Source organism: Carcharodon carcharias, chromosome 28 (genome assembly GCF_017639515.1).
Source record: "Carcharodon carcharias isolate sCarCar2 chromosome 28, sCarCar2.pri, whole genome shotgun sequence".
In the NCBI taxonomy this organism is placed as follows: Eukaryota; Metazoa; Chordata; class Chondrichthyes; order Lamniformes; family Lamnidae; genus Carcharodon; species Carcharodon carcharias.
Genome location: NC_054494.1, coordinates 17,333,861 through 17,356,396, shown reverse-complemented (window position 1 = coordinate 17,356,396; position 22,536 = coordinate 17,333,861). Strand labels below are relative to the sequence as shown.

Here is a 22,536-nt window from a genome sequence, read left to right as displayed (position 1 = left end):
TTCCTTGCCTGCCTAAAGAATGCTGGCCAGCTGCTTGGAACTTTCGTCCAAGTGCTCAGGCATATTTTGTGAGTCACCACAGACTGTGCCAAGTCCACCCTTGTAAAAATTTACAAACCTTGAAGCCAGTGTGTTGTTTGCCTTTAGTCATGCCTGAAACCTTAGCTATGTTCTGAAGTTTTGAGTAAGTACTCGTTGTCTTTGGTCTTGTCATCCACTGCTTGTATAGCCACCATGGAGAATTGAAAGGGGAAAGATCGAGCATGATTTTAATCATTTCTTTCATGCCTTCAGATTGCCCCACTGCCAATGAAGTACTTTTAAAGAGTTGTAATGTAGGCAAACATGACAGTCAATTTACGCACAGCAAGGCCACACCAACAATGACCAGATCATTTGTTTTGCTGGTCTGGATTAGATTAAAGGTGACCAAAACCAGAAGAACAGCTCTTCATTGAGAACAGCAGTGCCATGGGAGAGGTCAAACAGGCTTTCAATTTAGCATCTCATCTGAAAAACAGCTCGTCTGAAAGTGCTGCACTGTAGTGTTAGCCTTGCTTTTATATTCGTCTTTGGCTTCTTGGCAAAGATCCGGAACCATAACTTTCTGAATCGGAGGTGAAAGGATGTTACGGGTGAGCTGAGACTGTCACTGGGATACACTTACTCAGAGCAAAATAGTAAGGCCCAGACATGTGTGTGCTGATGGATAGAGTTGGTACCCTGGAGTCTCTAGGAATTGAAGATCAACCTTCAGGACACAGCTATGTGCAACCCTGGAGAAAAATCATCGAGACATCAAAAAGATTTTTCTTTGTCATTTTCTTTGAATATTTCTCTTTACCAGATATGAAAATATTGAAAATGCTGGAGGGGGGAGGGTGGGGGGAAAAGCTGTTTGGCTGACAGTCAAGCATCATCCAATGGGTAATGAGTCTTTTTGCTTTCTAATTGGTGTAGGGAGGCACAAGGATGGATGTGTTGGCCGACTAATGGCTGGAGCATGGGGGCAGGGCATGTGATGAAACCTCCAGGAGTACATTGAATCAAAGTTGGCAACCCTATTGGTGGAGGAGGGAGAGTCAGAGGGAGGGCGGGGCCAGAAGGGGAAAATAGAAAAGAGATAATGCCAGAGTCTATTGTGATTTTACTCATTCAATTATTTAAATTCCAGAGTTCAAAATTCTGTTTCCAGCACTGTACCAAATAGTTACATAAAACTGCAACTCCTGAATATTACTGTAATAGGAGAACATGTTTGAATATGGGGATGAAGTTAAATCAGTCAACAAGCTGTGTCTATGATTAATAAAAGTTAACAATGAACTCTGCTGTAAGATATAGGAACAGGAAATGATGTGTTGCTGTTTCATAATTTTAGCAACAGGCCTCACTGACCATGATTTAGTTTGTACTACACAACATGATTCAAGTGATCACATTTAATGTTGTGCAACTCCCTTAGTAACACAAAAAATAACTAACTTTAAAATGCTGAGAAACTGTCGAGTACCAGATGTATAAAATTCGGCATTGCGGCAAAGCAGCAGGGTGTTCAAACAGGCTGCGGCTATAAGTGTGCCTTGAATACTCCTTGAAGTGGGTGATGCCACCTGTTTAAGAAGTGATTATCCCAGTTGTTCCATGGCAATGGTAAGCAGAGATCGTCTTGTATTGTACTGAGGAGGCAGAAAGACCTTTTAGAACAGAGATGAGGAGAAAAATCTTTAGCCAGAGAGTGGTGAATCTATGGAATTCATTGCCACAGAAGGCTGTGGAGGCCAGGTCATTGAGTGTATTTAAGACCAAGATGGATAGGTTCTTGATTGGTAAGGGGATCATAGGTTATGGGGAGAAGGTGGGAGAATGGGGTTGAGAAACTTATGAGCCACGATTGAATGGCGGAGCAGACTCGATGAGCTGAATGGCCTAATTTCTGCTCCTATGTCTTATGGTCTTGTGACAGTCTCCAGGATGAACAATTTTTCAGGAATCTTGTTCTTTTGGAAGCTTATTTTGTTCTCGGGGAACTTGCCAGGACTATTGATTCCTTTGACAGGGCAACTGGGAGTCGTCACATGATCTTTTCCTGAAATTAATTTCAACAACACTAACAGCTTGTATTTATATGGCACCTTTAATGTAGTAACATTTCCCAAGGTGCTTCACAGGAGCTTTACCCAAACAAAACTTGACACCAAGACACATTAGCAGACCTAGGGGATACTTGATCAAGGAGCTAAGTTTTAAGAAGAGCTGCAAAGGAAGAAAGAGCATTAGAGAGCTGGAGAGGATTAGGGAGGGAATTCTAGACACAAGCTTGAATTCCTTTTATAATGAATCATGGGATAATGCCTTTCTCTATAATTAGTAAATTATTAAAGAAGCTGCATTCTGAGATATTGCCTGCTTCAAAGTCACGCTTTCTCAGCTACTTAAGGTGCTTAAGAATGGACATTCTGTGCATTTTTTGATAAGCGGAATTGGGCAGAAAATGGTTAAAGTATCAGTTTAATCCTTCCTGTGTTTTTTCTTTCTCTGGACCCAAGTTGAATGACAGTGACAGCAAAGGCTGGATTCAGTCAGAGTCCAAGGGGTTCAAGTTTGGCCCAGTAGTGCCCGTTTATAGGGGCTTTTGTGAATTAAGGTGCCAAAATGGTGGGCAGAAAGCGTGCGCGCACTTGCATCCAGAAGCACGACATCCACCATGCTGGGAAAGGACAAAGAAGAGGCGACCATTACCCGCAGCTAAAGCAGGTGTTAGCTCATTTGCAGATGTAAATATTGGGTCCAATGCCTGTTTAGTTAAAGTCTCAAAAATTGGCACTTCTGAATTTAATTCCACATGCCTTAAGCAAAGGGGGAAAAAAAACAGATGAGAAAGAAAGAATTTCTCACAGAATGACTGAAAAAATAAGCTCTCCTGCTCAGCAAATTTCAGCAGGCTGTATCTTCCACTGGCTGTTGTCAGGCGCTACAGCGATTGACCATCCTTGTTGATCTGCATGGGCCAATCCAGATCAGATCGAGCTGATAGAGGGGAAAGATGAAACCATTGGCGGCAGCCAACTGAGAGTGAACAGAAAACAAAGAGCAAGAAAAAAATGTCCAATCAGAATGAAACAAGAGCCGACAGTAGGCGGAAAAATTCCACTCAGGAGAGATTCACACAAAGTAAAGACTTTAAATAGATAAAAAGAGACACACAGCAGTAAAATAGTGCAGTAGGCTCCGGGTCCAATTCAAATACTGTGCCATGACTTCGAATACGGAATGGAAGTGATAGGTACTTGTACAGTGTAGTGTCAGCAGCCACAATCCTACATAGCATTACATAGAATATACAACACAGAAGCGGAATATACAACCAGTTTATGCCGGTTTTATACTCCACTTAAACTTCCTCCCATCTCGGGTTGACAACCCTCCAGGATTGGCCTGGAGTCTCCAGAAATTGAAGGTCAATCTCCAGGACACTGCTGTGTGCAACCCTGGAGAAAAATCATCGAGACATTAAAAAAATTGTTTTTCTTTGTCATTTTCTTTGACAGATATAAAAATATTGAAAATGGGAAATAAAGGCTGTTTGGCTGACAGTCAAACATCGTCCAATTGGGTAATGAGTCTTTTTGCTTTCTAATTGGTGTGGGAAGGCAGTGCATCACAGGGATGGATGTGTTGGCCGACTAATGCCTGAGTTTTGGGGGGGAAAGTCATGTGATGAAACCTCCAGGAACACATTCACTCACAGTTGGCAACCCTACTCCCATCCTTCCCCATTTAACTTTATCAGCATTACTGTCTGTTTCATTCTCCCTTGTATGCTTAACCAGCTTCCCCCTAAATGCATCTGTGCTATTTACCTCAACCTGTTCCTGTGATAGTGAGTTCCACATTCTCACCACTCTCTGGGTAAGGAAGTTCGTCCTGAATTCCCCATTTAATTTCATGGTGACTATTTTCTATTGATGTCCTCTCGCTTTGCTCTTTCCAACAAGTGAAAGTATCCTCTCACTCAGAGGAGAATATTTGGCACAGGAAAGGAAGATGAGCTGGTACAGAGGACAGGCACCTGATCCTGGGCTGCTCTCAGGATGGGGCTGTGTCCACTGCATACTTCTTCAGCCCGTAGATTATACTCGGAGCTTCACACAAAGAATCAATATTACACTTCTGCTCAATGAATAAAATATAGATTGTAGTTTAGACGGGTGTGAAATCAAACCTTTATCACCTGCTTTGGGTACACCAGCCATCTCACAAACTGGCTTCTAAATGACTGGAACAAAATGAATAAATTGACACAAATTTAACCTTTTTCAGAAGCCACAATAACTTCTTCCCAGATAGATTTTTGTTAGGCATAGCATTAAGGGTTACAGAACCAAGGCAGGTAGGTGGGGTTAAGACACAGATCTTGGGCACCTGTCCATCTTGGGAGATGATGTACTGTGCATGTGTACGTCACTTTTGGATTGAACGTTGTCTTCTGTGACTTTAGAGGCTGATTAATGAGTGGCAGTTCCTTCCACAGCTGGCACAGCTGAACAGTGTCAGCCTCTCTTTTCTGCCATCCGATCAATTCTTCTGTCCTCTGCTTTACCCTTGCCCTTTCTGATGGCTTGTCTCCAGACACTCTGGTCAGCAACAAGGACTTCCCATGTATCGACTCAGATCCTGGTCTACTTGAGGTCTCGATTGCAGATGTCCTTGTATTGTAGACTTAGACAACATGCTGGTCTTATGCTGATAGCAAGCTCACTGTAGAGCATGTCTTTGGAGATGTGGCTGTCATCGATTCAGCTCACATACCCAGCCAATGGAGTCACCGCTGACTCAAGATGGCAAACATGCTAGGCATCCTTGCTCCCTGGTTTACTTCCATATTCGACACTCTGTCCTGCCGGCAGATGCCCAATATTCACTTGAGGTAGAGGAGGTGGAAGCTGTTTGACCTCTTTTCTTGGCCATGCTTCACGACTGTAAAGGAGGGCGCTGAGAATACAGGTCCGTCACAATCTAATTGGCAGAACAGACTGAATGGTTGAATGGCCTACTCCTGAATTGATGTTCCTAACCAGTTTCCAGAAGATAGAAGATTCTGGAATTGGAAAACAGTGGCCTGGTGTAGGGAGCTCAAACTCTGAGAAATACTTGCACCTTTACAAAGAACTCCAGGCACAGTGTGTTTTATCATTGTTTTCAGGTCTGTATCAGACACAAACCATGAGCATTGTCTGTGGATTCTCAGGTTTCTCCTTTCTCATTGCCGATGTTTACTTGCATTGCTTTGGTCTCACTAATTTGCTGATGAACTAAATAATTTATAGTCTTTGTGGCTGTGTGATAACTGGGCACACTGTTTTAAATTGCTGACAAAGGTACAAGCACATACTTTCTACTCAGTCACGTCAACCTCAGCACCGTAAGATTTTAAGTAAGTTACCAAAACGATGGTCAACTAGAGCAAGCAACATGGAGGGATAAGTAATAAACTGACCTGTTGCAAACACTTGGTTTAAGCCACTGCTGAAAATGTTTCTTGCCCAGCCCAAAAAACACGAAACGCAAACTGAACTGTTTCTTGATCATTTTTGGTCCAAGACAGGGGGAGTGGGGTTCCATTGGCAGAGAAGTCAATAATCAAAGGGCACAGATTTAAGATAATTGGCAAAAGCACCAAGAGAAAGATGAGGACATTTTTTTTTTAGACGGGGAGTTGTTATGATCTGGAATGCACTGCCCGAAAGGATGGTGGAAACAGGTTCAACAGTGATTTTCAAAAGCAAATTGGGTGCAGGAAAGGACTATGGAGAAAGAGTAGGAGAGTGGGACTAGGGCAGCACAGGCACATCAGGCCAAATGGCCTCCATCTGTGCTGCAGGATTCTTTGATTTTTTTTTAATGCTGTTAATCGTAACACCTACCTATGTCCAATGCTTCCTTACAGGGTTTCCCAGCTGAGCCATGAGTAATTCTTTTGTGACTCTGGCTGAGGTCTTGGAGGCAAGAGGAGGTCCTATAGAAGACAATGAAATCTGGGCTCTGTTATTACAAGCCACTGAACTCTTGCAGGAAAATGCAGTGGAAGGTAATTCCCTCTCAAATTTACTGGTTCATTTACTACTTATTTGTACTTTGTGCCTTTAAATGTTGTAAAACAAATCAAGGGCTTCACAAAATGAGAGAAAAATCACAAAAGTCTGTTTCTCTTTTGCGTATCTTGGGAATCGCCATTTTACAACGAAGCTAAGAGGTTTCATTTGACTTTTGCACTTCCATCATAATCATCCCATTTAGCTAGAAGTAGGGAAACCATTTCTTGGCAAAAGTAAAATATTGCGGATGCTGGAAATCTGAAATAAAAACAGAAGATTTTGGAGATACTTAGCAAGTCTGATACCATCTGTGGGGAGGGAAACAGAGTTAGCATCTCAGGTCGATGATCTTACATTAGAACATGATGGTCATTGACCTGACATGTTAATCCTCTCTCCCCACAGATATTGCCTGACCTGCTGAGGAATTCCAACATTTTCTGTTTTTATAATCATTTATTAGCCATGGCTTCTTGTGTAATATATTATTAATGCATCTAGGAGCATTGTGTGTTGGATTCTGTCAAAGGTTGGAATTAGGCATGATTCAGGTACAATTATTCCCAACACTTCCATTTCACCCCACACAGGCGAAAAGCAAACAGACATAAGGCAGCGTGTGAGAGAGAGATTAGGGCCAGTGACCGAAGAGATGAGGGAAGAAGGGGAGAAAGATGGAAAGTTGGTGATGTTCAGCGACAGTGTGCTAGGCTCTTAGTTCAAGATGGCTGAAATATCTACAGCTGAACATGGATTGGAGTGGGAGGAGGATGATAGGGAGGATGGAGTTGGAAGAACAACGAGGACATGAAAAACGTTGACCTAAGAGAGGTTGCAAGGGCAGGGTAGGGCAAGGTGTCGGAGGGACTTGTAAAGACAAGAATTTTGAAAATGTGTTGGGGTTAGAGAGCTCTTGATGGCCTATGATGACAGGATGATAAGATGGTGGGACTTAGTGCGAGTTAGGATAAGGGATTTTCGCGAGAGTTGTAACTTAGGAAGCCAGCAAGGAGAAACTTTGGAGATTGGAATGGAGGAAGTTGAGGTTCAGCATTTTGTTTTGCTCTAAGTGTAAACATTTTAATATGCTACAAACTGTTGCTGCTTTTTCAATACAAAAGGTTGAGCCTATTAGGAAATTTGCATGTACACACGATACCCAAAGCCTGATATGTCAAGAGTGACATAGCAAATTAGTTTATTAGAAAAATTGTGTGTTAGACCAAAGTCATTGCCCAAAATTCCTGATCTTTTACATTTAAATATGCCTGAAGTATGACGTTTCCCAACCCTTTGTGTTTCTTATAGCCATCATAGAATTGTCAGTCATCTGTCATAGATTAAATAGCCATCTTTAAAAGGCAATGGCCCTGAATTTACTTGCATTTTCTTTCACTCTGTCACCTGACTTCGCTGGACATTGTCTGTGATAATGAAGGCTTTGCCTTCAGATTTCACTGCACAATTGGTGATTAAAAATATAGAGGTCCAAATAGCACAAATTGTTTGTTACAAATAGAAATTCCAGATAAGGTATATTATTTCTTGGTAAGCTATTTATGCCGGCATTGTTCGGGCTTGAAGTGTACAAGTGGACTTGGCTGGTACTTTGTCCATAAGATCTTTGCAACTTATTCCTCAGATTATCAACAGGTTCATGGAGACTCAGTCTGCCTGGGCTGACTGCCGGTTTTATTTGTTCTCAGGTCACACATTGTTACACTGAAAATACAACCCTACATTATAGTACAAAAGCTGCTCAAATATCAAGGGGTAGCTCCCACTCTTGTAAGAGCTTTATGCTTTCTAAACAAAATTGCATAAAAATTAAGGACACTTTGACCCTGGGAACTAGCTTCACTGCTATTCCGCTACTCGCTTACATGAGTAGAATTCCCAGGGTCAGTCGATTGCCATACTGTGGTCAGGCACCTTAGCCCAGAATTGATGCTGCTGAAGTGCCATCTGCTTTAAGGAAACCAGCTTTAAGCTATCTTATGAGGATCACTTGCATCTTCAGAGTGCAAGTGTAGCCTGCACTGGGAAAAGCCAGTTAAAGTTAAAGTGGCACGGGGGTGGTACCGATGTAATGAAACCCTGATCACTGCTTAAAAGAGGCTGGCACCTGATTCCAGAGGGCACCTTTTCACCGTCAAAGTCAGGTACGTTAACATTGGGAATTGGCAACAATGGAGAAGGATATGGGGCCTCTCCATTTTACCTGCTCACCTGTTCAAAGTTTTTCCGGAAATCTAGTTTAATCAGCTAACTGAATGGCAGAGGCTTGAAGATTGACAGGGTCACGTCTATGACTACTTTGTCTAGCATCGTAACCATGAAAGACTTGAAGCAAGAGCAGGAGGGTGGGGGGAGATGTTTGCTTCAGTTAGATCAGCATTGATCCAGCTTTACCACATAACTTGGACATTTTGAACAAATCCATTCAGCCACATTGTCCTTGTCAAGTTAAGAGGTTCGAGTACATGTGTGCTTGCTTGCTCGCTCAATAAAATAAAATGTTTATTTACCATATATACCGCTTGACCCCTGCTCACTTCATCATCTCCTGCTCAATGTCAAAGTGGGGTGTAGTGGTGAAGCCCATCAACATCAAAAAATGCCTTATCGATACACAAGACACAAGTTAACCCATGTATGAGGATTGTCGGAGAAAAAAACTTCACATATATCCCTTCCCCCTAGTTTAGGAATAAGTAGCTCCAATGTCCTTGATTCTCTTGTGCTATATAATAATATATCTCCTCTATCTTCACCCCCTTTTTAATCACATTTCTAAAAAAAAAACTTTTTTTATTGACTTATTTTCATTTTATTCATTTATTCATTATTTTATCCCCTTTTTATCCATTTTCCATCCTTTTCCCCCCACCCACTGCCCCCTCCCCTCACCCCACCCCCAAAAGGACCATCTGTTACTTGTTCCATGTTGTTCTTTCACAGGGTGCTGACCCTTGTTCTGCTTTCTTACCTTTATGCCACTATCAGTGCCTCCTTTAGCCCTTACCATTACTATTAACACTTCCTTTTTCTTTTTGTTCATGACACCTTTGCCAATCTCTCCTTTGCCCCCACCTATCGCTGGCCTTCTATCCAGCTTCATTCCCCCCTTAAACAGTATAAATTTCACCACATTTCTACTCTTTAGCTCTGAAGAAGGGTCATACAGACTCGTAATGTTAACTCTGTTTCTCTCTCCACAGATGCTGCCAGACCTGCTGAGTCTTTCCAGCATCTTTTGTTTTTATTTCCAATTTGCAGCAACTGCAGTATTTTGCTTTTATCTCTTGTGCCATATGCCTTTTCTTAACTATTGGAGCAGGCACGCCACCTGTTCCTCAACGCTATTATATATTCAAACTGCTAAGTGTCATCTGAGAGGAACATGAACTAATTCCATTTCCGAGTTCCCTTCCCATATCAGGAAAGTTTTCCTGTCTTCCAGTAGAAAGATGATTTGGCTGGGATAAAGAATTCCCGTTGTGGAGGAGAGATAGAATCCCTAACCATCAGAGTGGCGCAGTGCTAAAGTAAAGAAATACTTGCATTTATATAGCACTTTTCAGAACTATCGGACAGCTCAAAGCACTTTACAGCCAATGAAGCATTTTGCTGAAATGTAGTCGCTGTTATAATGTAGAAAACACAGTAGCCAATTTGCACACAGCAAGCTCCTACAAACAGCAATGGGATAATGATCAGATAATCTAAATGTGATGTTGGTTGAAGGGCAAGTATTGGCCAGGATACCAGGGAGAACCACACTGCTCTACTTCCAAATAATGTCATGGGATCTTTTATATTCACCTGAGCAGGCAGATGAGGCTCAGTTTGAGGCCTCATCCAACAGACAGGCACCCCTGACAGGGCAGCACTCCCTCAGGACTACAGTGGAGCTTCAGCTTTGATTTTTGTACTCTAGCCCTAGAAGAGGGCTTGAACCCAGAACCTCATGACTCAAAGGCATAAGCCACAGCTGACACATTAGGGTGGCACTAAATCAATTTCCTAAGGTTTCATGGTGCCTGGGGTCTTGATTCCTATGTGTCTTTTGGATAAAAGGGTGGAATCTTCTGTTCTGGAATCTAAGTCTGATGGTGGGCAGGAAAGTCAGCGTTGTGCCTGCTGGGTGATAGTGGGCAGGAAAGTCAGCATGGTGTCCGCTGGGCGATGGTGGGCAGAAAGTCAGCATGGTGCCCACTGGGCGATGGTGGGCAGGAAAGTCAGCATGGTGCCCGCTGGGCGATAGTGGGCAGGAAAGTCAGCATGGTGCCCACTGGGCGATGGTGGGCAGGAAAGTCAGCGTGGTGCCCACTGGGCGATGGTGGGCAGGAAAGTCAGCGTGGTGCCCACTGGGTGATGGTGGGCAGGAAAATCAGCGTGGTGCCCACTGGACGATGGTGGGCAGGAAAGTCAGCGTGGTGCCTGCTGGGCGATAGTGGGCAGGAAAGTCAGCGTGGTGCCCACTGGGCGATGGTGGGCAGGAAAGTCAGCGTGGTGCCCGCTGGGTGATGGTGGGCAGGAAAGTCAGCGTGGTACCCACTGGGCGATGGTGGGCAGGAAAGTCAGCGTGGTGCCTGCTGGGTGATGGTGGGCAGGAAAGTCAGCATGGTGCCCACTGGGCGATGGTGGGCAGGAAAGTCAGCATGATGCCCGCTGGGCAATGCGATGGCTGAACACACATGCTGTTCAACTCATTAACTATACACCAGTGAGCAGCTTGGCAAATCTTGTCTCGGAGCGGACAGGAAGTCGCCCACCCCACCGTTACCTCTTGAGGCCCAAGATCCTGGTGCCATATTTAAAGGGGATCTGGACAGACATTCACTCACTGCAGGCCAGGATCTCTGATTTACTCCACTAGAGTTCTTGCGGCTGCAGCTCATACTGGAGAAGCCGGTAGATTTGAGCAATCTCAGCCCGGGACGTGTGAGGGCAACCTTGGCTCTAGATAAGAGCACCTCCGGCGATACAGCCATGGCCGGGCTAATGCTCATCGTTGCAGTGGTCTATGATTGCCTGCGTCTTGACCCTATAGAGGCCCCACTGCCTCTGGCTGCTCAAGTCCTGCCCCTCAAGGTCCTGTGCCAACTTGTGATGGGCCCCTTCTCTTCATCTGGATGGGAGCCATTACCGAGGCAGGGTTGCCTGCATTATCAACGTCTCAGAGGATGTGCAAACAAATTGAAGTGATTCATTTAGTGAGCTTGTCCTTTACAGGTTTCCTTCCATCTCAAAGCCAGCAGGACAGTGCTAAATCCTTCACCTAGCCTCCGTCCAGACATGGTATCCCCAGGGCATCCCGGAGGACCAGAGGTGGGTGTTCCTCCCGTTCATGCAGGAATGCATATGGAGACATTGCTCTTCGATGAGATGATGAGAACCATGTGCAAGAAACCTCACGTGGACACTTTTCCACTTGTTCTCCACCATCCTTGAGACTATAGAGAGACCATTGCCTTGTCAGCGTAGAAAGACTAACCGCATGATCCCTTGTCAGCCATGACCATTCACCCAGGGGGATGGAGGTTTAGAGTCATGAGTTGGCTGCCCTCCACTAGCCATACCCCTTGGAAGCATTCCACCTCCCTCCCTTTCTTCACCCCTGGCTCTGGCTGCAGCCAATGGCAAATGGCACAGAATGAATGGCAGCTCCACACCTTGCTGGGATCGAGATGTTAGGAGACCCGTGGGTCAGGAACAAACCTGCTGCTGTGTGGGTTTCACCACAGAGAGGGGAACACAGCTGAGCATCTTTGACATCCAGTTGCCTCATAATCATTAGGGTGTGACTTTAGTTGGCTGCTTGTGCTGACCTTGAACTCCCTCCCAAAAACACCCTCCACCAACTTCAAGGGATCTCAGTTATGCAGTTAAGGCCAGATTTGAGAAATGGTGCACATCAACCTCCAAACTCGGACCAACACCTTCTACCCTCCCACCCATCATAAACCAACTTCCTCCTGTCACCATAGACCCATCCAATATCACTATTCTTCTCCATTCTGCCCCCTTTTAACTTCCCCCTGTTGCTCTGGACCCTATCACCATGACCTCCACATGCCTGCCCTCCCCTCAGACCCGACACCCATTACTGCCCCCATGCCCACCCTGACCCTGCCCCCTCCTGATATCCGAGCCATCTGTATAGCACCCCTCCATGACCCACCCTATGAGACCTTTAGCTACTAGACTCTCACCCTGGCCCTGCCACCCTTCCACATCCCATGCCCCCTCTGACCGTGACAATTCCCTCCTATCATCAGTAGCCGGAGTTCACCGCCCAGGACTCACACCACCAACTCCGCCCTCTAAGACAGTCCCTCCTGCCCTTCCCAGACACCACCCCACTCCCCCCACTCCAACCCACTTCCACAGGCACACTCCCCACCCTTGCCCTGTGAGACACCTTTCCTGCCTACCCCTTCTCTTCCAGTCTTCGCCCATCCCCCCGTGTCCAGCCTTACCTCAGCTTTTGCTACTGGTGGTCGATTTGAGTGAAGTTTTGCAAGGTCCCCAAGAAGGTGAAAGCAACATCTCCTGATCTCAAGTCATGGAAGAGGTGAAGATCACCAGACGCACGTCACTTATATACAGTCGCAAAACTGAACGTTCTAAATTCTCACTGGCGGGGAGCCTAGGTTGAACTTAGTTCCACCGAGTGGCCTCTAAATGAGCACGCCGGAATGTGAATAAATGCAAGCAGGTTTCCCGACAAAGGTCGTCAGGAAGCTCGACTCCCTTGTAATCCGCCTTGAAAGTCAGGAGAGCAAAATTCACGCCCTTTATCTCGCCGTTGGGAAACAGATATTTTGCCTCCTGCCAAATGAAGTGGCCCCACCCACCACAATTCTGGCTCCTAGCGGGAAGGTTCCACTCCCAAGTATTAATGACACTTAGGACCCAATGTCCTTTCCTATTCATAAAATTGTTACCTTGAGCCCGAGGTTTCTTGGGTCAGGGGTCTAGCAGCAGTGTTGGGCTCACATGGCTCACCATGGGGCTACATGCCACCATCTAGTGCTATATAGCACTATGTAGTGTCATGTAGCCAGGGGCTCGCCCATGCAATTGGCTGATCCCGGTAGAAATTACAGCAACAACGTCAATGGAGAGCACCTCATTTGCATGGCGCTGGTAGGCGCAAACGATACTTTGGGTGCATCTCTGCCTGCCACATGGCCACAGAAACCTTTCTTCAGGTTTGCGGTGGGGGTAAGGGACCTCCCCCTTAGGCCTCCTCAGGTCTTTAGCCATGTTTGCCCCAGCTCCCTCAGCGAGGGATCGCCATTGGCTTCCTTGGCCTATACACCACCAGTGAGACCACATACAGCCTTGTGAAGGTTGGGATGCTCTTTGCTCTCGTATTGTGCCAGTCATCACGGCAATGCTGAGGTTCAGGCTTAAAAGGTCCCCACCACAGGCCTTGGCCTTACAAGGGTTGTTGAAAGTTCTGTTTTGTATATTGAGGAAACAATAACAGACCTGACCCAAATGTTGATGGGGCACGATGAAGGAGGGTTGAGGAAGCTCATGTGGTACATAAACACCAGTATGGACCTGTTGAGCCGTATGGGATATGTGTGTACTGTAAGTATGATATAATACCATTGAACAAGATCTCCAATGTATTCCTGAGGTACTGCTGGGTGATCAGCACAGCATCTGTGGAATCTCAAGGTCCTAATTTCTACAGCTCAAAGTACATATCCATGGAGTGAAGTGTATATTGTTTCTTTCAGCAGAATTAGTGACCTTGTAGGCAAATTATTAACACCTTGTTTTCCTAAGGATACCAAACTAATCTGTGCAAAACAGAAAGGGTTAGGGTTCAGTGGTTGTGAAAAGAAGTGCCACGATCATACATCATGTATTGGGTTAAATAAAACTCTCACCAATTCTCCTCCACAGACACCAATTTGAAGCTCATTTTCACTGTTGGATTTGTCTTTTAACTAGTCTGTTGGCACAGCCTGTGAGTTATTATCGAGATTAACACAATCTGCAGGATGAGAAAAATCAAAGAACAGCCTGGTTGGGAGGCTTTCTGTTAAGTGCAATCAAGTGGAGGGTAGAAAAAGCAATAGATCATTGAAAAGGAGAAACGGAAAGACTCTGTCCTTAGCAACCTTATAGGCCACAGTGATTACCTGGCACTTTTCTCACAGCAGTAGCTGCCAGTGATTATATTATTGATAATAACAGCAGTTGCAGCCAGACAAATCTGACCATTCCATGACAACCTGAGGAGCCGTGAGTTGTGATTAATAATGCATGCCATATTGGCTCTGGGCATATTGCACAGTTCAGAATGAAATGTCCTGTAGCAATTATTCGAAACAATACATTATTTAAAACACAGTTGACAGAGTGAATTGGCAACGAAGCTGATGTTCCAACAAGGCATGGAACTGGGCACCACGTTACAAAAATGATATAGGAGCACTGGAGAAAGTATTAAAAAGATTTACGAGCGTGAAATCAGATCTGAGAGGGTACGACTATAAGGAAAGACCAAACAGTCTGGGGCTTTTTCTCGAGAAAGGCAAAGACCTGATCAAGCTAATCTTTAAAATTATGAAGGGGTTTGATAAGGTAGACATGGAGATGATATTTCTAGTTATGGGAGAGTCCAAAACTTAGGTGCCCTAAATACTAACAAATAATAACAATAATAACAAATCCAACAACGAATTCATGAGGCAGGAATGAGAAACTTGTGCCAACATGGAGTAGTTGTTGCGAGGAGCACAGATATCTTTAGAGGGAGACTAGATAGCCACACGAAGGAGAAAAATGGAGGGATATGTTGCTAGGGTGAGATGGAGGAGAATGGGAGGAGGTTCCTGTGAAGCATAAACACTGGCAGAGACATGTTGCGCTGAATGGCCATTTTCTGTGCAGTACAATGCTGTGTAATCACCATATATACTTGTGTAAAAGTCAAATTTTTCAGACCAAATTTTTAGGGCCAACGTCATTACCTTGAATGAGGGTAATGGCTTCAAAAGGTTGGACATGCATGCTTGATTTGGAACTGAGTGAAATCCAAAAAAAAGTGATGAAATTGTATAAAGTAAAAACCAACAACACTAAAGCATTCATATTAATTATCTAACATTTACTTATGTTATGACATTAGAAACTATATATGCTTCATCGCTATTAGCTATCTAACATGGATAATAAGCATTTATTTACCAGTACTCATTTTCATGTATTTATACATTTACAATGAAATTGAATCATAACTTCTCCAAGTTCATACTTTGGTTATGAAACTTTTGGGCTTTGATCCCTGAAAAACTAGTGTTGACTTTTGCAAGAGGAACATGGAAAATGAACATTTTTTTTAGGCCGAAAATCAAGAGGGCAACTTTTTCATGAAATTGGCTTTCACACAAGTATGTAGGGTACCTTATGAACATTACAAGCACAAAATACACACTTTTTATCTTGCACCACCTTAAGCCCATTCCAAAGCTTCAGTAAGCAATCTAACACTGCTTCAGTGTTAATGCTAAGGGAATGCAGCATTGTTGGAGGGCTGTCTTTCAGTCCACCAAGGTCATATCTGTCTGTTCAAGTGGATACAAAAGGTGGCTTGACATTGTTCAAAAAAGTGTGAATGATCTTTGATCCAGATGCAGGACAGTGAGGAAAGTTTGTAACTTCCTTAACATGTCTGGAATCTGTAATTTCTTAAAAGAATTTTTGAAAATGACTTTTAAGAGTTTGCATCAATTGTAAAGGAATCATTTGTAATTTTCTTCAATAATAAGAAATACTAGTCCAGGTGACCTAGCGACCCTTGACCTGGAAGCAGTACCAACAGGAAGGAAGTTAAGACTAGAAGCCATGGGACTGGCAGACCCAAAGGAGAACTGGAGGCAGAAGATGATCAACACACAGATGCAGCCAGAAAGAGGTGTTGCAACAGGACACAGTTTTCAAACTCCTGATGTCTTTGGGAGCAAGCTGAACTCGCTACAAAAATTTTTCTGTTTTGCAGTGAGAAGTAAAACAGAATTTGAGAAGCTTTTGGGGAAGTAATGTACGACTGAGCTAAAAGGGGCTGAATCCTAAAAGCAGTATGACTAGCTCAGCATGCGAAAGAGCTGGACCAGATCATGAACCAGGTATTGTTGGTTGGTAGGTTGTGATAGGAACACTGGAAAACGGTGCCGTCAAGACTGATGTGACCTGAGTGAGAGAGGCTTCATATACGTGTGCCTTGTCAGTGTTAACCATATCTGGGGATCTCACATGGAATGCAGCTGTCAATGAACGTGACTCGAGGGCCAAATCAATTGACTGTAGCTGGGTTAATACCTGCAGCAGTGGGTTGAGGTCCTTAAGTGGCCATTAATTGGCAGCGGGCAGGAAGGTTGGAACTTAATTCTGATGAAGGCGGGAAGGTGGCTTCAGTTCCAGTGCACCAGCAGGTAAATGTCCTTCTTCCCTCCGGGCTTGCCACCAGAGAGAACAGAAGCTTCTGCTCTGGATGGGAAATTAGCCTCTGGGGAGCTTTTTTTATAACCAACTAGATCTATCCACCAGCACATAAGTTTAGCATATTAAAGTAGTTTTATCTTCTATTATGGTGGACTGATGTATTGCTTTGTCTCTATTACACTTGAAGTGAGATCTTACAAATATTTCATAAAGAAACGCTCACAAATTAGATGGAAGGAGGGCAGCAGTTTTATCTTTGTGCATTTAATCACAGTCCAATAACCAGGGTCAAAAATTTATGGCAGGCTTTATTTCTGTGAAAGCTTAGCAACATAAAGTAGCATCCCATTTGGAAATATTGCTGCCATCAGACTAAATGTTTTGATGCATAAAAATGGCTACCCCGAGATTGAACTGGTACAAAATGATTCATGGATTTACCATCCATTAAATTCTAGTACGAGCCATCAAAGAATAAAGTAGAAGGTCATTTAGCGGCACTGAAATGCATCTTACAGCGTTTATTGTATAACCTGCAGGAGCTCGTTCAAGGCTCAATCAAAAACTTGCACAGGCCCATAAGGATAAAAGCCATTCTTTTGTTCACAGTTTCTGCGTTGTCATAGCTCTCCGCTTTCCCCAATTCCTCCAAGAGTCTAAGTGGATCTCTCCTTTCTTTGTCGGCTGCCCAAAACCTGTCAGGTGCAAAGTCACCCAGGTCATCTTTTCATGCTTGCGACATGATCTGTGGAATGTCAAGACAACAGCTCTTCCTGGATGTATTCCTGAGGCCTCTGTCTGTGCCACACGGTATAAAAGCTGAAATCGGCCGATGAAGAAAAAGTGCAAAGCATTTATTTCTTTGAACATCTCCTGCGGTCCCAGTTACATGTCTTGATGCTGATGTAGAAACTGTGATGTGACGGGGAAATAATGTCAGCTGCCTGAGCTGCTAGACCCCAGGAGGAGATCATTTTGCCTTCAAACTGGCAGCCAGGGCATAGAGAGGAAATAAATAACTCGAGGTGCTTCAGAAGTATTTGCGAAGTGCTGGCACTGTTGCTATACGGGTGAAGCCAGCTTTTTAAAGCTTAAACAAGCTCTCCTGTGATTCAAAGTTCGCCCTTCACTAAGGTAAACATTTAGCTATTATCCTGAGCAGAACTGCGGACGCTTCATCAGGCAAAGAAAGCTCACTTTGCCTGAGGAAGGAGGCTTCTGTAATTGGCAGCATAATTCAGTGTGGCTGATTCCTGCTGCTCAGAGTAACGATCACAGCAGCACTGCGCTGTGAGTGAGTTGTAATCAGCACACTTCGATATTGTTATTATCATTATTTGATATTATTATTTGTGCTGATGGAAAAATAGATGGGATTGGGAATTCAATCACTGAAATATCAGGAAAAATTCCATGGAATAGAGTGACATTTTGCGTCATCAGCCAATGGAAGCTAGTGGCCCGCACCAAAACGGATAAACAGTATTGTTCCCATCACTATCTGGGCAGGGACCTGGCAGAGTGCATTATCCATTGTGTAGCAGAACTCACCCGATTTCCATTCTCACGAAATCAGGCAGTGGAGATGAACCTGAATTATCTTTCTCTAACAGGATCCAGGACGACCATTAGGCTTTAGTCAATGAAAAGCGGGAACTGTCTAATCGGTTAAAATATGATGAAGTCTGGTTGCAAACTGGTTGTGTGACCAACTAGTGAGGGCAGGATCAGGTTCAGATGTGATGCCAACCTTGGCTAAAGCACCTCTTGAAATTGTTCAGATCCTCACACAGCGAGTCATTGGGATGAAGGAGCAGAGGGCACAGTAGTCCTGCAACTCCACAGGAGAGGAAAAGGGAGGGAGAGAAAGAGAATGAATGAAAAACATTGGCTGGTATTTTACCTTCCCCATTGACCCCTCCCCTCCCTACACTCTGGAATGGGCTGGCAGGCAGGAGGGGTATAAAATTGGGTGGCCTCGAAGGGGATGCCATGCCAATTGCCTGCCTACCTCTGCTGTAATTTTGCCAGCAGCAGAGGAGGGCGTTGGGCAGCCAACCCACTCTTGGGCCAGTTGAGGCTCTTAAATGAAGGGCCTCCTCCCGTCACTGCTAGTATTTGACCATTCTATGTGGAAAGTCCTGGCAGCATCACTGGGGCTGGCTCCTAGTTGGGCGGAGGTTCCTCCCCACCTTGCCCAACACTGACCCCCAACCCCACTTGATCCTCCACACCAACACCCCTTCCCCCAATCACGTACCGATTGCAGCCCTCCACCATCCCACCCACCCGCAACCCCCCCCACCACCAGCCCACACCCCTCACCCCGCGCTGGGGCCTACGTGACTGGCCCTCGCGGAACCACCCTACTTACTTTGCGTCTTGCTCCCAGCGATGACCCTCCTGAGGGATTGGCTGCAGTCCCAGCGGTGGCCACTGCTCCAGTGCCGCTGCTGGCATCTGATTGGCCGGCCGCTCTGGGAGGTGGGAACTTCCTCCCAGATGGCAGCGGCAGCCGTGACCTGAGCCTATTGAGGGCCCGATGACCGTTAGTTAAGTCAGATTGTAGCTTCCCGGCCATGGAGAGGTGGGCTTGCCTCCGACTTTTCAGATGGTGGGGGGAGGGATAGTGCCACAAGGCTACCGCCTTTGTGTAAAATGTTGACCATTTTGTGGGATCTAATGCGAATTGGATGGCAAATCACCCAAAAGATCTGACACGGAATCCTGTCTATTCCCATGGTGAACTGTGATCAAAGGTATAGCTCAGGGAATTGGTACCACAGGGTCAAAGCCCCATCTCCCTTGCCACAAAGTTTACTGAAAGAGGATAGGATCATTGGGCTGACTTTTCATGTTGGGGGGGTGCAGAAACGGGCTGGGAATGTTCCCAGATTCTGAACTCATCCCTCCGTCGGGAAACGGGCCATTCGTTGGCGTTTTGACCGGGTGCCCCCTTAATTGGCATGGAGATAGGTTCCCTGCCCAGGTAATGACAGCGGGCGGGCTCCCGAAGCTGAAGAGCCAATCAGAGGCCTTCCAGCTTGGGCGGAACAGGCGGCTGCAATGGAGGGTTAGTAACCTAAGAGGGCGCTTCAGCATGAAGGGGTCCTCTCAGCTATTTTGTTAATTTAATCAAAAAGCAGCCAGATCATCATGGCGATGGGGGTTTGCCGTGGGGTTGGCGGGGGAGGGGTGGGTGGTGGCATTGGGTGTGGGGATTGGGGTAGAGTGGGGTGGGGATCCCTCTACAGGATGGCCTTTGGTTGCCTCCGCACCCCAGACAGTCAGGGAGGAGCTGTCAGCCTGCCTGGAATGTTTTCGGCCTGCTGTTGGGTGTCTGCCTTCGGGCAGTTGAACCACGCCCCTGGGAGACTGGAGGCCGACTGGAAAATCCCAGCCAGCCTTCTGTAACCATCGCTAACTACGTTCTTAACGAACCTCGTGTTCTGCCCGTCCCATAAGGTGCTGGGCTCCGAAACCTGCTTTCCCTTCAATGACCAGCAGGGGGGAACGTTGCCGGGAGGCCGGTGTTTTTGGGCTCCGCCTGCCTCCGCTCTCCACCTTGGAGAGGCCCTGAAGCCCTGCAGTGTTGGGCCTACCCGCGGGTGACAACTGGGGACATTTTTGAGTTTGCGCTGCGGTAAGGCCTTCCCATTCCCTTCGGATACCTAGGCCGGGATCTTCCGGCGGTCAGGCAGTCTCGGCGAAAAGGGCCCGGGAGCAGCCGGGAAGTTGCCTGCCGCCCGCGATCGGGCCCCCGATCACGATTAACGGCCAATTAATGGCTGGCTCAGCGTGAAATGCGCGATCGGCGTTGCCAGGGTGGGGGGAGGGGAATGGGGAGGGGTGGGGTGGTTCGGGAGGAGCGCTAGCACTGAAGTTCATGCAGTAAAAGCACCCGGAGGCACTGAGCTGCCTCAGGGAGATGAAGATTTTCAAAATTAAAGATTAAAAACTTCGGCAAGGTTTAAAAAAAAAACGTGCCCCCTCATGGCGACTCGGTCACACGAGCAGGGACATGTCACGAATGAAATCCAAAAACTTTAATTGAGTTTTTATTTGCTGTTGGAAACCTGGCCAGCGAAAAAATTCATTCACCTCTTACTTCAATGGCCTTAACGGACCTGTTAACTGTCGGCGGGAGCGCTGCCGACTCCCTGTGTGTGCCCGCCCACCGAAATATCGCGCGATGGCGGCAGGACGCTCGCCCGATGTCATCGCGTGACATTCAGGTCAGGTCCGTGCCCGCCTGGCAAGCACAACTTTGTGCCCGTAAGCTGTTACATAATGTTACATAATGGCTGGACATTGGTGACACATCAAAATCAGAATAATTCCTTGAAATGAGAAAGCTCTGTTTAGCTAATGAATAGAGGAAGAACACTCTTTAATGCCGTACCAAATACTCTTTAATGCCATGCTGAATACTCTTTAATGCCGTACCGAATACTCTTTAATGCATACTGAATACTCTTTAATGCTATACTGAATATTCTTTAATGCCATACTGAATACTCTTTAATGCTATACCGAATACTCTTTAATGTCATACTGAATACTCTTTAAGCCACACTGAATACTCTTTAATGCCATACCAAATACTCTTTAATGCCACACTGAATACTCTTTAATGCCATACCAAATACTCTTTAATGCCACACTGAATACTCTTTAATGCCATATCGAATACTCTTTAATGCCACACTGAATACTCTTTAATGTCATACTGAATACTCTTTAATGTCATACTGAAGACTCTTTAACGCCATACCGAATACTCTTTAGTGCCATACCGAATACTCTTTAATGCCATACTGAAAAGTCTTTAATGCCACACCGAATACTCTTTAATGCCACACCGAATACTCTTTAATGCCACACCGAATACTCTATAATGCCACACCGAATACTCTATAATGCCACACCGAATACTCTATAATGCCACACCGAATACCCTTTAACGCCATACCGAATACTCTTTAATGCTATACCGAATACTCTTTAATGCCATTCTGAATACTCTTTAATGCCATACCGAATACTCTTTAATGCCACACCGGATACTCTTTAATGCCATGCATTGATGAGCTGACTTCTTTGATCCCTCGTTCCGTATGAATACATTTTTTGATGAGTATTGTTCAGCACCAAGTACAACCTGGAACATGGAACAAAAATACAATCTTAGTCCCAAAACACCAACAAGGAAAGACCAGGTCTCGCTGCAAGGTCTCTCCAAGTTACCACCCCCCCACCTCCCGAGCTACATAAAGAAATAACTTGCATTTACATAGTGCCTTGCACAACCTCAAGACATCCAATGCTTTACAGCCAACGAATCGCTGTTGCTATGTGGGTAATACAGCAGCTAATTTGGGCACAGCAAGAGGTTCGAGCTGAAAATGCATAAAGATTATTTTATTCGATTGTTCCTTATCTTCTCCCTAAAAACATTGGATCTGGCTGGATATTACAACTGTGAGTGAACTTTGAATTTAATTAATTGACTATCAGGCATTTTGGCACATCCTGAAGTTGCGTGCAGGGCAATATCAATGCAAGTCTTTGTTTCTTGCTACAATGCCCCTTGTGTAATTTTTCCCAGGGTTGCCCCTGTGGGCTTCCTATTTCTCACCTGATAAACAGGAAATCCAGTAGCTATTCGATTGCCTGTTTCAATTATAAGCAGGCCTTTAAACCAGGGCCCAGTGCTCCTGCCCAAAACAAGCAGGATGTTGTTTAAATGTGCAAATGAACAACAAAAGCAGCCTTTTCCTCTCAGCCTTTCCCTCCTATTCCCACCCTTGGTCTCCTCTGTGTGTCATTATTCTGATTAATGTGCATTTTATATGAAAAAAATCAGCCAACAAAAAAATGTGCGATTAAGGTATGTTTGATTCCATGTTATATAATTCCACTATGGCACGGTATCACACACATACCCTTCAACTGTTGGATAAGA

The 22,536-nt window shown here is 45.2% G+C and overlaps 1 protein-coding gene across 1 annotated transcript in view; it reads left to right on the top strand.

The window, feature by feature from the left end:
- The window catches only part of LOC121270873 (tyrosine-protein phosphatase non-receptor type 13-like), a 273,076-nt gene that overhangs the window by 27,022 nt on the left and 223,518 nt on the right, over positions 1-22,536 (top strand). Inside the window, exon 2 of the mRNA XM_041176429.1 lies at positions 5,951-6,091. Coding sequence (XP_041032363.1) covers positions 5,968-6,091 — 124 coding nt within the window. The 5' untranslated portion in view covers positions 5,951-5,967. The remainder of the gene's footprint in view (positions 1-5,950; positions 6,092-22,536) is intronic.